General features: G+C 37.1%; 1 protein-coding gene across 12 annotated transcripts in view; it reads right to left on the reverse strand.

Moving 5' to 3' along the window:
* Positions 1 to 16595, reverse strand: part of DMD (dystrophin) — a 2262230-nt gene that overhangs the window by 312750 nt on the left and 1932885 nt on the right. For all 12 annotated transcript variants that reach the window (XM_023633802.2, XM_070257261.1, XM_070257256.1 and 9 more), the window contains 2 exons: positions 13465 to 13585; positions 12582 to 12850 (listed from right to left, as the gene is read on the reverse strand). In XM_023633802.2, coding sequence (XP_023489570.2) covers positions 12582 to 12850; positions 13465 to 13585 — 390 coding nt within the window. The remainder of the gene's footprint in view (positions 1 to 12581; positions 12851 to 13464; positions 13586 to 16595) is intronic.

A 16595-nucleotide genomic window follows, 5' to 3' on the forward strand; every position in this document is an offset into this window, starting at 1 on the left:
TACAGGCTCATAAAAAAAGAAATTCCAAGCCAAAATGTATCCATAGCTATAAAAGGCAACACTTTTGACCAAGAAAATGCAGGACAAGCTATGGTATTGTATATAGTATTCCCAAGAGATTCTTTTTTTCCCAATAAAACAAATTAAGCTACTGCTGCATGTATGAATAATGATTAATAGAAAAATCTAGGGTTGTGAGGTATCTGTGCGATATGCGCCACCTAATTTGCTTTATACTAGGCACATTTATTTAATTTTAGTTCTATGGGGAAGGCACTCGCTATTGAAACAAAATGGATTTTTCCTGATTTGATTTTCCATTCAATATATTGTTAACAACTTAGAAATACTAAAGCAGAACTGAATCAAAGGTGGATATAAATTTTCTAAGAGCTGAGATGACAATAATTAAATGGAAGAGGGCTGAAGAGGATTGTAAAATGCCCTTCAATATCCACTTTTACTTTCAGATTATTGTAGCTCCTGAATTTAATAAATGTTTTTATTCTTTCCAAAATGTCTTTCTTTCTTACGAATGGAACAACAGAAGAATGAGATATTCGGCTATTTAAAGTGAAATGGTGAAATGAAATGAACACAAAGTGGATTTCCTCATTAAAATCTATGCGACAGCATGTTTAAAAATTAGGTTGGTAAATTTTTTATAATGGTTCATCTTCATTTCATCGTATTCCTAGGCTAAAAAGAAAGTTCTATGTGTTTACTTCCAAGTGATGTTGCCCTTTCAGATCTATTGGTGGTTATTGTTTTTACTTTGATGTATATACATGTGTGTGAAAGATCTAACTTCTTAAGTGGAGTCAAGAGTTTACTCCGTTTTTCATCTTTTTCACCATGTATTGAGAACTTTTACCTTTAACATATTCCTCTGATTTTTCTGATCACGTCTTAAGGTAAGATCTAAATTCATATCCTATTATATTCTGACAACTACTATCATGATAACGTCCACCTAAGTACATGTGAATGATGAATAAATTACACCTTAAACAAATGTGTCTAAGTGTCAAGCTGTCTAATTAATGTACTCAAATGTTATTTCAGAAAAAAATTCAAAGTCATTAGCCAAATCTACCCTTTAAAAAAAGTGATTGGTATGCTACTAACAAAAAAAAATATATACTTTCATGGTAATAGATTTTTTTTTCTTTTTCAAAATACGAGTATGACTTAGTAGCCTCAAAAATCTGTGGGAGTGATGCTGTATTAATTATCTAAGGAGAATACTTTTTCATTTGAAAAAAGGGTTTAAAATCTTTAAAAGATAATCTCTTCACTAAGAATTTAAGATTCTTTTGAAAGTCAAAGTGGGTCAAATTTCATTAAGACCCATCCTGCACATGACGCTCAACCCCAACCTCCAGGCAATTTTAACTCTGAGACAACCTTGAAAACATCTTCCTTCAACCTTTATAAACACAAGGTCAGGGGGGTTCCAAAGATAATATTTTGTTCACTGTGTAAGCCAAAGGATCATTTGTTGAGTTTATATTTCTTTTAACCTTATGCTTCATTGGTTGCACAAAAGTCACCATTATATTGGATAACCCTTGTGGCGATTATGGTATGGGGTTTGTGTAGGTTGAAAACAATGAACTATTCTCTGGCTTTAGCCCTGTTCCTGCTAGAAATATGTGCAGGCCAACAGCCAACTGATGAGTGGTGGGTGAAGTAGGTGAAATGTTGTTGCATGTAGCCTACTTGTCCTTGGGACAGATAAGAGCCTCAGACCATGGGGCAGCTAAATGGGTGTAGTATTATCTAATGAGATCTAATAGGATTTAGGTTCACAGCAATGTCTAGACTCCAAATTGGGTTATAATGTTTTAAGAGTAGGAAAATAAGTAAATAAAATAAAACTCAGTGGTGGTTTGTCATTGGTTCTAAAAAATACACCAATATATTGCTTATTTCCCTCATTCACATCAGTTTCCATTTAATTACTGTACTTTGGGATATATTGCTGATAAATTGACTTTATTCTCTTTGCCAACTTACTTAATGCCATGTTAAGGTCACAATGATAGGATCTGAATATTTGATAGGGAAAAGTTTCCAAAGAGCCCACTAAATCTGTAACAATGAGGAATCCCAGGGAACAAGACTTCTAAAAACAATGTGTTTTGAAACAGGACTGGCAGGCTCTTAACTATATGAAGAAAAAAAAAATTCACCATAAAAATCAATTCCTTAAAAGAAAGTAGGAATCTATCTTAATGTTAGATTCTCCAGCCTCATTCTGGTTAAGAGAGTTTGACATTTCAGGGCTGAACACCCTGTGAAAACTTAATAAATATCGAAGTTTACAAACAAAAACATAACAATGATATGTGGACCAATCTTCAGAAACATTGAAAATCAATGTGCCCTTACTCTGCCTAATTCAGTTAACTCAATTATTTAATGTATACTTGATTTGAGTGGGTTTATACATAGCTATTTCAATTTTACATTGAACATTAATCAAATTACTTTTAACATAAAATTTCCTTTATTTCCATCCCCCCCCCCCAAAAGGATTCCAGAATAAGGGGGAAAGTTTGTTTTGAATATTGCTTGTTTAATGTTAAAGCATATTTTAAGACATTTGTTTCTATTATGTTTATCCCATAATTCTGATTATATATACCACTCACCATATACCACAACCATAAACGTTTTCACAGGCATTTAATAGAGGGCTTTTGCACCACCTTTGGGAAGAAAAGTCCCCCTGCCTCAATTATTGCAGTTAAGACTATCTTCTACTTTCTCCCAGTTACTCTCCCAGTTTCACCCCACATCTATATCCATTTCTACACGCAATTCGATACCCTCCTCCCCTGAACACAGAGCCTCAGCAGAGAGTTGAGTTATAAAATGTTAGAATTCCTGGATAAGCTGTTAGCTATTCCTATCTGGCAAGCAGGTTTTAATTTTCAAAAGTTGAATAGTCTCAACTATTCTGAATGTCCCAGATTTCAGAAACTCTGTAAAGTACTTGCTTATAATCAGCATGTTTGGCAGAAAATTATGAGGAGAATTTTTAAACTTAACTATTGTTATTGGTAAACGTGATAGAATTATGTGACTAAATATCTTAATTTTAAAGTATTAATAACGGAAGGCAAGTTAAGCTGTATGTCATCCGAAGCAACTCAAAAACTGTATGAGTGCAATTAAAATACCAACAGGAAAACCGGAATAAAGGACTGTGAATGTCTTTCACAAGAGAGATTCAGAAAGAGCAGGCCATTATTCATTTCAAGGTTTCAGAGTGTAACTATGCTCCCTACCTAAACCATCAGTCACTCTCACGGGAGGCCATGTGCCTGTATTCACTTTTAAATTAAATGCCCTGGATGTTGATAAATATAAAAAAAAAATAAATGATGTATTTATTACTTATAATTGAAGAATTACTAAGAATAAACAAGATATGTATTTACATACATATATTGTAGCTTTACTATTGAAAGACAGGTCTCAAAGTGTCCCTGGACCAGCGCAATCACCATCACCTGGGAACTGGTTAGAAATACAGACTCCGCCCTGCCCCAGACCTTCTGGAGAGGGGGTTCACCAATCTGGGTTTCCACAAGCCCTCCAGGTGATCCCGAGGTATCCTAAGGTGAGAACCACTGCCACAGAAAATTCTTGACATTCTTAATGATTATGTCTGAATAAGTTGAATCCTCAGATTCACAAATATCTGATCAATTCAGATACTTACAGATTATATAACTATAAAGTCAAAGTCACTTATAAAGCCATTTCCTGACTAATAATCATCACTTTCTTAGAACTTCTCATTAACTCTTCCCTTCCATTACCAATTCCAATAAGTACCTAGGAGGTAGGGTAGGGGGGAGGATGGATTTTCCATAAAGAAACAAAATTTTCATATTACATGTGCAAGAACAAAACAGCATTGGAAAAGCCATGTTGAGGTAGGAAGGCTGAGTGGATTACTAGGTTTCCTTACCAGTTGTAGGGGACGCTTTCCCCGGCAAGGGCATCCATCCCTCAGCTGCTGTGATTGTTGGTTACTAATGTTTCACAGCTGCCTCTCTTCTTCAGAAAGGTGACCTCTGCTGATGGAAGGCCCCAAGCCCAAGAGGTAACACACACCCCTGACCTGGGAGGTAACTCATGTCCCCAGTGGTGGGCCACAGCCCGTGGGGATGCTGGAGCAGAGCCCAAGAGTCAATTGTGTGTGTGTCTTCCCACTTCCACCTTCAGTGAGATCATGCGGGGAGCTTGAATCAGCCATGGTGGGAGTATTTACGCCACGACGGTTGGAAAATGCTACAAATCAGTGTTCATCTCACCTCAGAGCTCGTGGATAAATATTAATAGCACACTGCTGGCTACAGCCAATGGCTGGCTGGGGTATAAAAGGACAACTCTGCTGTGTGGTTTATACTTCTGAGCTCTCTCCATATGGATCAAGATACAAAGCAAGATTTTTCCTGGGATGGCATACTTCCTTGGCTCTTTCTTCCCCTTATTATGCTTCCCTAACTCCCATACAGGCTTCTCCTGAAAGCAGACCGTCTATAAATCACGCGCACCCAGAACCCTGTTCTCAGGGGCTGCTTCCAGGGAACCTGACCTTTACCACCAGCCAAGTCATTAGTTAAGTGACTGCTGCACAAAAGCCTCAAAGAATACGTGTTCAAAATGACAAACGGCTACACGTCATGGACCTTTTGGATCGCAATGATCAGATAAAACCGCAAAAGATAAATTTGAAATGGCAAGGATGTACCCTTTGTGTATGTGCACATAAAAGAAACAAGTTGACGGAAAAAGATGAAGCCTGCACAATTTGGGTAATTTTCCCCATAACGCTTTTCAAACTAAGCTTTCATACCCATAGGTGAATACGCTGGCTCATTCATTTCACTTAAGATCTTGGAGAAAGACATCTTTATATTAAAACACAACAAATACATTATGGAGAAGATCACAAAATTGAAATGAGATTTTAAAAAGAAAACAAACATGAAAGAAATCTCATGCTCATAGAAAAAGGAGGTAAGCAGGTGGAAGAGGAAGATATCGGGGTTCACCTCCTTGGCTGTTAAGAGAACTGACAGAAAAGTTTGAGAAGCACTGCTTTCGGCAAATGCCGTTGACAGAAAAATGTATAGTGAATGTAAACTCTAACTAAAAATATTATTTTAGTATGAAAAAAATCTTATTATGAAAAAGTTTACTCTTCTGAGGCCCCATTAAAATGAGAGGGTTACATTAGCATCATGGGCACATCTGTTCCCGTAACACCCAGAAAACTGGTTTACAGAGAACAATTATTCAACGCCATTGCTTAACTTCGTTAATGTAAGGTTGTGTAAGGCATAATATTGGAGCCAGTGGTAACTGTGTAATTTTAAAAATTGTAATTGCCAAGCATGACAGGAACACAGCAGGAGCGCACTCCTTGGGTTATTTGTTCTTAAATCATTCCTTGTGCTTATGGTAGGAGAGCAACATAATTGTGAACTTTAAACTTGTTACAACTTTGCTAGATGTCAAAGGAGAATGAAAAATACATTGGCTGTGCGCTTCCATTTTCTAAGGAAACATGGAATTTTGGTTAAATAAATAACTCGCATTTTAAAACTGTTTCTAGTTAATGTGGTACATGCACACATACAAACAAGCTAATAAAAATTCTCGCTCCCTCAGCTTGATGCGAAACAATAATATTCCCAGGAAAACCAAGATGCCATTAATACAATTCCCAATACAATTCTACTCATGAAATAAATTAAACATTCACACACTATAATGAGATCAGACTTCTCCGGGTATAGGTTTTAACTATATCACAAATGAACGAGTGACTGAGTTTTTAGATCCGTTAATGCTGATACTATATTACTTAAGTTTTGTTTTGAATAGTCTTTTATTACCTAAGCCTCTGGAGGAATTGTATTTATAATTACTACCAGCCACAAACAAAGCTTCTGGAGTAAATCCTCAGTAAACAGGATTGGCATATTAAAGGATCAGTTTTTGAGATGGTTGTTTTCAAATAGTAGGAAGGATGCTAATCTTCGGAGGAATTTTTATTATCTAATTAAACGCTTCTTTAATAGAATAATGCCAGACGAACTCATTAGCTGAACATTTTGATTATCCCTGTTTTCCTAAATATCCCATGACCAGAAGAAGAGCTGTACAATTCTGATCTAATGCAATAACAATGGTAACCCATTCTAGATCCTTCTTCTATCACAGTCCATCAAAGGGATACAAAGAAGTCCCAATTAAAATAAGTTCAATGATAAAAAGAACATGTCCCCTTTCCAACTGTTCTAAAGGCTCTTCCTATCTTTAAGCAAAGTTCACCCAGTAATTATCTTATTTATGAAAGTAAAAGCAGAGGATGTTTCTTTTACTAAATAAGCGGCTTTATGCTTTGAATGTGGAAGGCTTCTTGAAACAGTCAAAAAGAAAGCCTGTTGAATGCCATCAACTCATTTCCTCCCACCCACTGTTTTAAATTATTTGCTTGATTCCAATGTGTACTACACTTACATAAGTTGTTTATGAAGAGTCAAATTAATAGTCTTTGCAATTGTTTTTGTTGGAATTTGGAGAGCTGACAAATGAATTAGTAGAAAATGGCAATTCTACATGAATTAGCTTTTAAGTCTCCCTGAGAGGCTGATGCAGAACTTAATAAGAGACTTATTAGGAGAAGTAGGACAACTTAATTCAGATTGATTATAGACTTCGGTGAAGACAGCTGGGGTTCAAATGAAACTGAAAAAGAACTTATATGCACTTCAAAGTATGCTAAGCAGATGTCTGAAACAATTACCCCGCATTGCCTTTTCAGAAGTTTCAAAGGCAGGATGGGAACAGCATGGTAAACGAAGGTTCTATTTGCCTAAGTTGAGGTGGGGGCTTTTAAAACACACACAGCGCTATCTAAAATCAGATGCCTTGGGTAAAGAACATGATTTGACATTGCTGTCCTAAGTAATTTGCTTTTAGCTTTATAAACAAAGCAGGAAATGAGAGAGAATACACGGGAACTAAGTCATAACCTCTCCTGGCAACACTCGTTTACAATTAATTTTGCATTGAACAAACAATTTGGTCAGGAATTTTAAGATGACTAATGCCTATTTTAGTTTCTAAGCTCTATTAAAGCCAACAATGACCATTCTATTTAAAAAAATAAAGAATATGCTTTTAAAGTCTATAAGTGAGACTTTAACTATAATATGCATTCTTATAGATGTATTCCCAGATATTAAAGGCCAAATCATATGCTTTTAAAACCTCACAACTGCATGCCTTGTAAACTAGATAAAACCATGGTTACTCCATAGGATGGGCCTTAGTTCCATATTTAACCCAGATTTATAAAGGATTACATCTTTTTTGTCTGCATTTTCTTCTCAATCAAAAGCTTACTGAATGCACATAGCATTTGCATAAAAGCACTAACAGGAGCCAACGCATAGCAATTCATTTGCAGTTAATAGCAATTAGCAAAATATTAGTAAATTTTCTTCTTCCTACTATGGGCAGTCCACCTCATTCTTTATGGAGATATCACTCCTTCATTCAGAGTTGCGAGAGCCCACACATTTTGAATCATTCTCAGGGCTGCCCTGTTTGTGACGGTTCTGTCTAACCATGCATCCGCTATCTCTATAAGAAAGGATTATAAACGTTCTTTTTATAATTCATATATAAGACAGGATTTAAGGTTGACTTATATAAATGACAAATATAACAACAAAATTAATAAAATAATAATAAAACATTAGAACTAGGGTTAAGAAGAGAAAAGCAGTAAGGGAAGATCGAGTTGCATGTACATGGCCGAAAGCTTCTGCTTGCCAAAGTGAAGATGAAATTCTAACACATGGCGTCACATTTCACCTTATCTATCAAGAGGAAATACACCTGGTTTTCTCAATGTCAAATTCTAAGATAGCATTTCTTTGACAAATTTCTCAGATAAACCAAGCCACAGGGACTCAAGATAGCAGGCCTAAAGGGAGACATTTGCCGGTTTTCTTCTCAGAATCTGAGACGTGAATGTTGAACATAAATAAGGCAGCATGGCATGGTGGTTTCATCATAGTCCCTGGTCTACCACACACATCATCACATTATTCTCAATTGTAATTCCAAAAAGGTCTAATCAAAATATTTTGCTGTAAGAACTTTAAGGAAAAACTCACAGAATTGGTGTCTTTGACTTTTCACAGTAAGAATTGTAAGTTAGGAGTCGGATCAAAAATGTAAAATGCATAACTACATGGGTGTGACAAATTTGCATATTCCAAGATGGCAGCCAAGATGGGCGAGTTTAACTAGGGTTATGGTGTGAGAAACTGTGTTTCAAGTTAACAGGCAAACTGAAGGCAGTGAAATATTCCTGCCTTAAGAATAACGTGCCACTCTGTGTGTAAAGAAACCACAGTAGCTTAGGACAAAAAGAAAACTTGGAAAAACAACAATTCACACAAACTTTTTCACCCGGGAATTGTTCTTAAGAACAAAAATGTCATATGTAGACTTTAGGTTCAAATGGTATTCTACTTTATTCAAACCTGCGTATGTTCCACTTATAGATCTAGGTAGAGCATCTCGTGATTCAAGAAGATATTCTTATTCTCCATCACTACAAGGAAAGTCGGAATATTTGTGTTGTCACATAAGCACTGGTGTTATTTCCAGTAAAGTGAGAAATCATGATTCTGTCCTTAAAAATATTTGATAAGCAGTATAAATCATGTATTTTAAAAATGAAGAGGCATTTAAAATTTAAATTTTATTCCAGTGGTTATTCCTGTGGAAGCTATATTTGGAAGGCTGAGATTCTCTTAGTGAGCCAAATAGCCAATATTAACATTCTATTTCTTTCTGTTGATTTACTATAAATACTGTCCTGTAGATGATTAGTTAGCAATAAGGCCATTTCCATAGTGCTCCAGGACTCAGTTGTTGTTGTTCTATCCATTCTTCAAATTCAAGAGCCACATTTGCTAATGAAATGATATAATGCTAAATCCCACGGAAACACACACTCTGTGTAGTTATTTGAACAACAACTTCATTAGCAAGTGAAATCAGACTGGGGGTGGATATTATGACAGAGTCACTAGGGGTGATGGAAATGAACTGAGATGGGTATATAAAATGTTCTTCTGGCTACATGCCTAACCACCAGTTTGGAGTTCCCAGTGTGGGGCCTCTGAGGGCTTAAATTGCTCAGTAGAAAAATGGGAACAGTGATTTTAAGTACTCTTCTACTTCTTTGCAAAGTAAGTTTTGGTTAATAAAATTCACTCCTTATAAACTACCACCACCAAAGCCTCAGAGTTTCAAACCCGGCGTCATCGAGATGCTACAGAGAAAACTAATTTATTTTATGTCCACTGTAAAATGAAGAGCAATAAATATATATGAATTCATGTAAGCTATCACTTTAAAATATGCATAAAATACTTAAAATAATACTGGTTTAGGAAGCAAAATAATCACGTCCATTACGACTAGTATATAAATATTCCGATAGACACTATAACTTAAGTGTATCTACATCTGAGAAAGACAGAAGTGTTGATATATATAAGCTCTTTTTAAAGGAACATTTAATGTATATATGTTTGTTATTATTGGGATCAGAATAAGAGTCTGACCAATTAGAGTACGGGAAATGAAATAGGTCTTAGGATTAAGGACAGAAAAGAGAGGGGAACTGAAAGAAAACTGCAAATAGGATTGAGTGAGGGCCAGCTGATATTTGAGCTCTCCTACTTTCAGTGATTTTTTGTCATTAAATCTTGCTGCATACATTCTCCATCCGTGCTCAATATACCACAAGAGCTCCTATGTGACAGATAGGGCTAAAAATGAATCCCTTACGTCTGCTCCAAAGCCTACATATTCAGCCAGTTAATTGATTTATCAACTAATTTAGTTCCTTTGGGACAGTCACCTAAACTTATTTGCCACTTTTGGGAAGATTTTTAAAATTTTAGTTATTTTTGGATAAAAATACTATTTTTAAAGCTGAACAAATACAAAGCGATACATTTCAAAATATTATTTTAATTTTCAAGTAGATAGCAATGTTAACCATTGCTTTAAATGTTAGAAATGGGGTCATAGAATATTGGGGTGGAAGAGATTTTAAAAGTTATAGAGTCAAAGTTTTAATCCTCTTTTAAATTTTTACCTACTGCTTTAGTGAAGAGCTATTCAGTTCAACATTAGACGTAGGCTTCACGAGGGCAAAGACCAAGTCTGTTTCATTCATAACTACATGTATAGCACGTTGTTTAGTGGCTCATAAACTGCTGTTGAGTGAAGGAATACAGAAGCTGAATTCAATTCCTTATATGTTGCTGGCACTGTACTAGGAGCTGGGAATTCAAAGATGTACAGCATGATCCTTGCTGTTAGGAACCTCACTTTCTATGAGAGAAAGAATGACATAAGTGACTTGTTACAATATATGTGAAATTTAAGTGTGGCAAGTGAAACGTGTGGTGATCTATGAAAGTACTGACTTGAGAGCAGTTTCTTCTGCTTGGTGGGAGTTGGAGGTGGGCGACATTCAGAGAAAACTACAAATACAGGTGCCATTTGAGTTGGGCCTTGACGGCTGAGTGGAAGTTCACCAGCCAGATAAGGGTGGGGTCATTCAGGCAGAGAGAAGAGCATTTGGAAAGGCAGAGAGTTATGTAAAAACATGGCATATTTGGCTAAAGGGGTGGTATAGTCAGAGTGTATTGAATGGCCCAGAGGATGGGAGCAACAGTCAGGAATTTAAGTCAAGGCTAGGAAGAAAAGGGCCACCTGCCCTTTTCGATTCATGGGGCTTCATTCTCAGGCAGGCAGCCTCCCACGAGGGTTTGGCTTGGAGTTGGAAAAGGATGGATAATGCAGACATATCAGTAAAGAAACTGTTCATTCATTAACCAAATATTTAAAATGCAACGTTTATGACATGCCAGGGACATTGACGAGGGAACAGGATTCAAAGAGGTACAGTCACACATCCCTTAACAGTGGGGATACATTCTGAGGAATGTGTTGTTAGATGATTTCATCGTTGTGTGAACATCATAGAGTGTACTTACGCAAACCTAGATGGTATAGCCTACTACATACACACCTAGGCTATGTGGTACTAATCTTATGGGGCCACCATTGTATACGCGGTCCATTGTTGAACAAAATGTCATTACGTGCTGCATGATTGTATAATACAACAATATGAGTGGCAGATGCTGGGGGCTAGAACAGGACATTGAAAAGAGGAGAGAAAATATAAAAGAGATATTCTGGAGTGAAAATGAACAATCAAGCGCAGTCAGTGAAAATGTAGAAGGATTTATGGATAGATCTCAAGTTTCAAGCCTGAGCAACTTGTTCGATTGCGATCCAGTAACTGAAATAGGAAACAGAAGAAAGGGCAGGTAAAAGGCGATGACAGTAAGGGAATGGACAAACAGGAGAATGAATGAACTTGGGTTCAGAATGGTTGCATTTTGATTCTAATGGCATATGGGTTAGGAGATCAGAAAAGAGATCCAGACTAGAAATTTAGATTTGTCACCATGCATGCCATTTTCAAAATGGAGCATTTCTACAATAAAAAGAGAACTGAGCTAAGGTTAGAAACTTGGACACACCAACATTTGAAAGGTGAGTAGAATTTCGGAATCGAGGCAAATAAAGGAAGGAGAAGAATGTGGATGGAACAGTACCCTGAAAGCCAAGGGAGAAGAGACATTCTAGAATGAGGGTGCTGGCAAACATGCCAAGTGCAGGTGACAATTGCACTTCTTTTGAATTGAAGTCTGGGAGGACCTTTGTTGGTTTTGACACAAGATGAGTAAAACAAAATATGCTTCAAGTTGCTGGTTTTCAAAAGGATACTCCTAAATACGTATATTCTTCCCTTACCAATATATTTATCATCTTTGGGCCGCAGGGGAATATACCTTTGGTCTCATGAACAGCAGTATTCCAAATCTATAATGATATTTCTTCCTCTCTGCAGTGAGCTAGTACTACTCAAAATTGTATTACATATATTACCTTCTAAGGGAAGGGAAGCATTAATGGCCTCATTTCACAGTACCATAACTCCCCCAAGTCATGTAATTTAGTTAGCAAAAAGGCCAAAATCTAGACTCCTGGCTCTTGATTAAGTGTTGTATTTTTCCCTACTCTGGTACTGAGTCCCACAAAGAATACACACACGCGTGCATGCACATGCACACGCACGTAAACCAGACCACTTTAGTACAAACACTTAATTTCCTAATAGCAAAATCAAAATGATTTTTTTGCCCTTAACTTTTTAATGTTTCATTTTGTATTATTGAAGACAGATGGTTAGATCACTATCTTCTCTTGGAGAAAAATACCACATGCAAGAAGACTTTGAATTTGGGAAAGATGGACTGATTTCTAATGCTTAAGGGTCCTAATTTTAACTCTGTGAGAAGAAAAGACTGCATTCAAGTTCATATTAGAACCTCTTTTGAGTCTCTCAAAGGGCTCTGAGGCAAAGCAGTAGACGGTACCTTGACTTTTTCGAGGTGATCTTGGAGAGAGTCGATGAGGAGATCACCCACAGGCTGCCAGGATCCCTTGATCACCTCAGCTTGGCGTAGTTTGAGGTCCAGTTCATCCGTGGCCTCCTGAAGTTCCTGGAGTCTTTCAAGCGCCTCATCTATCTTTCTCTGCCAGTCAGCAGAGTGCAGGTTCAATTTTTCCCACTCAGTGTTGACCTCCTCTGCCTGCTTTCGTAGGAGCCGTGTGACATTCTGGGCTCTCTCCTCAGGAGGCAGCTCTAAATTGGTAATACGACAAGGTTTTAGGCCACATTCATTTTTGTTTTTTAAAAAAAACATTGTTGAAAAGGTCATACTGCAAGAAAGAAAGAGAGCACAGTTTAACAAGAGGCCAACCTACTGATTAATGGCTCTTTTCCACTTTGGCATAAATTTTGATATAGTTCAGCACATCTAAAGTCTGTCATCCTCAGTGAATCTTTTCCACCCTATATCAATCAGATAATTTAAGATTCATTGAAGCTATTGAGCAGAAAAACGTTAGGATGTACACCATAATCTCTAATTTACTTCAGTCAGGCTCTTAAATTGAAAATTAGCTTGTAGTCTTTGTAACAACAGAATTCCTCCTCAAAGGTAATCTCTTCTGTTTATTATTTTCTCAATGTTTCACTAACCTCTTTCAATGTTTATTCATAAACGTGCAGACAGATTTATGCATGGCAGTTTACGATTCCTTCTTCTTTTTCAACATCTATGTTTAATTTGAATCGATTCTATTTAACCTAGAAAGTATGAGAGCTATCGAGACCCTGGCAACAAGACTGGATGGGTTGCTCTGTCGCCACTGATCCTTCTATCAATATGTTATTACAGTTCCACGTTCAATTACCTCTGGGCTCCTGGTAGAGTTTCTCTAGTCCTTCCAAAGGCTGCTCTGTCAGAAATATTCGTACAGTCTCAAGAGTACTCATGATTACAGGTTCTTTCGTTTTCAATTCCCTCTTGAAGGCCTGTGAAATGAGATGAAAAGAAATGCTTATTTGGCTTGTGGCATTCTTCTCAAAATTAATCCTGGGTGCTCAGAGCTTGGTTATGAAATTCCCAGGTCAATTTCAATCTCCTTTATTTATAAACTGATAGTCATAAAAATGATAAAGAAGGCTATACAGATCTTTCTTTTAATCAGGAAACCATTGTGTTTGTAAAACTATCCTGGAGAGAATGGGGGAGCTTTCAAGACATGTTAATGCCCTTTTGTTAAGATAAGAGTGATTTATTTATAGAAACTGATAGCCAAACTTGAAATCTGGAGCTAACGTTGCAAGATATATGTTGCAAAACCCTAGCAGAGCTAATGAAGACTTAAACATACCCAAAGGAATACATACGCAGAACACAATGGGAAGCCTGAAGGGCCATTTGGAAGAACTTAGGTTGTATTGAAATACACAACTAATCCAGTTCATAATCACCAGCTAGTTCTGTCAAAGTGTCTGACAATGAATAGAATGATGTATAAGTAAAAACTCAATACTTTTGAAAAATTCCCCTTACATTACCCATTGTGACTTCTTTGAGAATGGTAGAAATGTTTTGAGGTATACTGGCAGTAGGAATTTTGAGAACAACTTTCTATAAATAAGTAGACCTAGAATAGGTATGTCGAGGTCATCTAGGCTAGTTATCAATTTTAATCTCCAATCTATAACATTCCTTGATACAGAGAATCAAAAGAAAAGCAAAATGCACAGTTTCTGCCTTCAAGAAGTTTTTGGACCAAAAGAAGGGAGAAAACTACCACACTAGAAACAGAGTGAAAACAATAAAATTCACACATAATCGAGTGCTAAAAGTTATGAGACATCCTGTAAGGCTAAAGTAAAGCAACAATACTCTGAAACCATCAAAGATAATTATCGACCTGGATTCTCTGATCTCAGAAGTGAAGATGTTAATGAAAGTATGAAGCACCACATAAATGAAAATAGATCATTATAAAAACAACAGTAATAATACTGCCATGATCTAGGGCTTAATGATTCATACCTTTCTTCAATTCTATCTTATTTTTAGTAACATTGCCTACTGAATTGAAGCCTTGTTCTGTTCTTGGGAGAAAAATTAGCAGTATCTCCTTTAAACTTCACAGACATCATTCTGTTATAAAAGTGCTCCAGAAGTGTATTGTGTGACATATTTATAAATAACATCCTAATGATGTTCACCATTCAAAGGAATCCTGAGTTTGCTACTTTGCAAAATGATTCATCATCCACAGTTATTTAAAATTCAGTAGAGAGAGGCAAGGTGTTTGACCCAAAATGAAGAGATTCTATAAGTGGAATATTAGGATTCAGCCTGTGGATGGGGATGTAATTTCTGTATAGTGGGATATTCTTGCACCCTTGAAATTATACAGAGTAGGTGGGTTATTTACTCTGCTTACATGTAAGGCTGACTCTCCTTCTAATATTTCATTTGAAATCTGTGTATGTATGTGCATGTATGCACACGTGCATACATATGTGTATGTGTATACGGTTCTTGTATTCCTGTGTTTTTCTCATACATATAATTTTCCCAATTTCAAGCAAAGCATATTTTGCCTAGTTTCTCCATTTGTACTTGAGAGGAGGCAACTGATACTGACATTACTAATTATAAAAATAATAATGGCTCCCTTTATTGTGTCAGTGGTTGTACAGGAGACTAGAAATACAAAGTTGAACGCAAAACAGCCCCTCCCATTTAGGAACTTATAGTATACAGTAGAAGAGTCAAACACATAAATAATTTCAGGACAATGTGGAAAGTGCACAAAATGGGAAAAGAAATTGGGGCAGGCTTCCTGGAGAAGATCGTATTCATGAAGAAGAAGTCTAAAATATGAACTTGAGTTAGCCAGGGAAGAGTAGGTTAGAGGAGGAAGAAAGAAAGAAGATTAAATTGCAGGCTGAAGATAGAGGACACAATAGTATGGCATGAATAGTTATCTCAAGTAGGCCAGTGTTTCTAGAATATAAAGTACAAGGAGAGGACATGTCTTCAGAAGCAGCAGGACACTGTCATCTCAAACTATATTAGACCTTTAAACCAGAATTTGAAGTCAACCTATGACCACAGATGACCTGCTAAGAAGCCTAGCTGTTGTCTTTTAAGTAATCAGTAGCTTTTGAAAGGATTTAAGCAGGGGAGTGGCATGGGCATGTGTGTGTGTTTCAAATAGATTTCCCTGACATTAATCAGAGCATGTCTTTGAGAAGGGCAGAATGGAATCAGAGAGACCAGTTAGGAGGTTGCAAGAATTCAGTGAAAATTATGAGGATCTGACCCGGGGCAATAGTACTAGAAAAAAAAAAGACAGAGAGAGACTAGGGAAGTGTTTAGAGAGTGAAGGTGTGAGAATTTGGTGCTGGGGATGCTGGAGATAAGACAGAGGAGGGAGCAAGGATGACTCCTAGTTTCTTGGCTAAGTAGAGGAATGAATGCTGGGTGCAATTAAACTAAATGTGAAGAAATAAACTCTCCTCGATTTCTCAGTATACCTATAAAAAGTTCTAGCCTCCCGAGAACCTTCCCACACCACGGGGATTAGATTTGCAGACATTTGTCTAGTTAATTTCTCTGATCCAAGAAGGCCAGATGGTTATAGCCCAGAGTAGGTTCCTAGGTTAAGCTCCAAGTTGTCAGAAAGACTGGAGTAGCTACCTCTCTAGGTATCTACATTTCAGAAAATATATATCCCAGACCTTGGAGACATTCTAGGTTGTCAAACCTGAGACACGTGGGGCTAGCTGGCTCCTGGAGAAGTTGGAATTAGGAGGACTCAGGCCCACTATCTTTCTTTCTTTCTTTCTTTTTGCTGAGGAAGACTGGCCCTGAGCTCACATCTGTGCCCATCTTCCTCTACTTTATATGTGGGATGCCTACCACAGCATGGCTTGCCAAGTGGTGCCATGTCCACACCCGGGATCCGAACCAGCGAACCCTGGGCTGCCAAAGCGGAACATGCACACTTAA

The sequence above is a fragment of the Equus caballus genome, chromosome X (genome assembly GCF_041296265.1).
Source record: "Equus caballus isolate H_3958 breed thoroughbred chromosome X, TB-T2T, whole genome shotgun sequence".
NCBI lineage: Eukaryota > Metazoa > Chordata > Mammalia > Perissodactyla > Equidae > Equus > Equus caballus.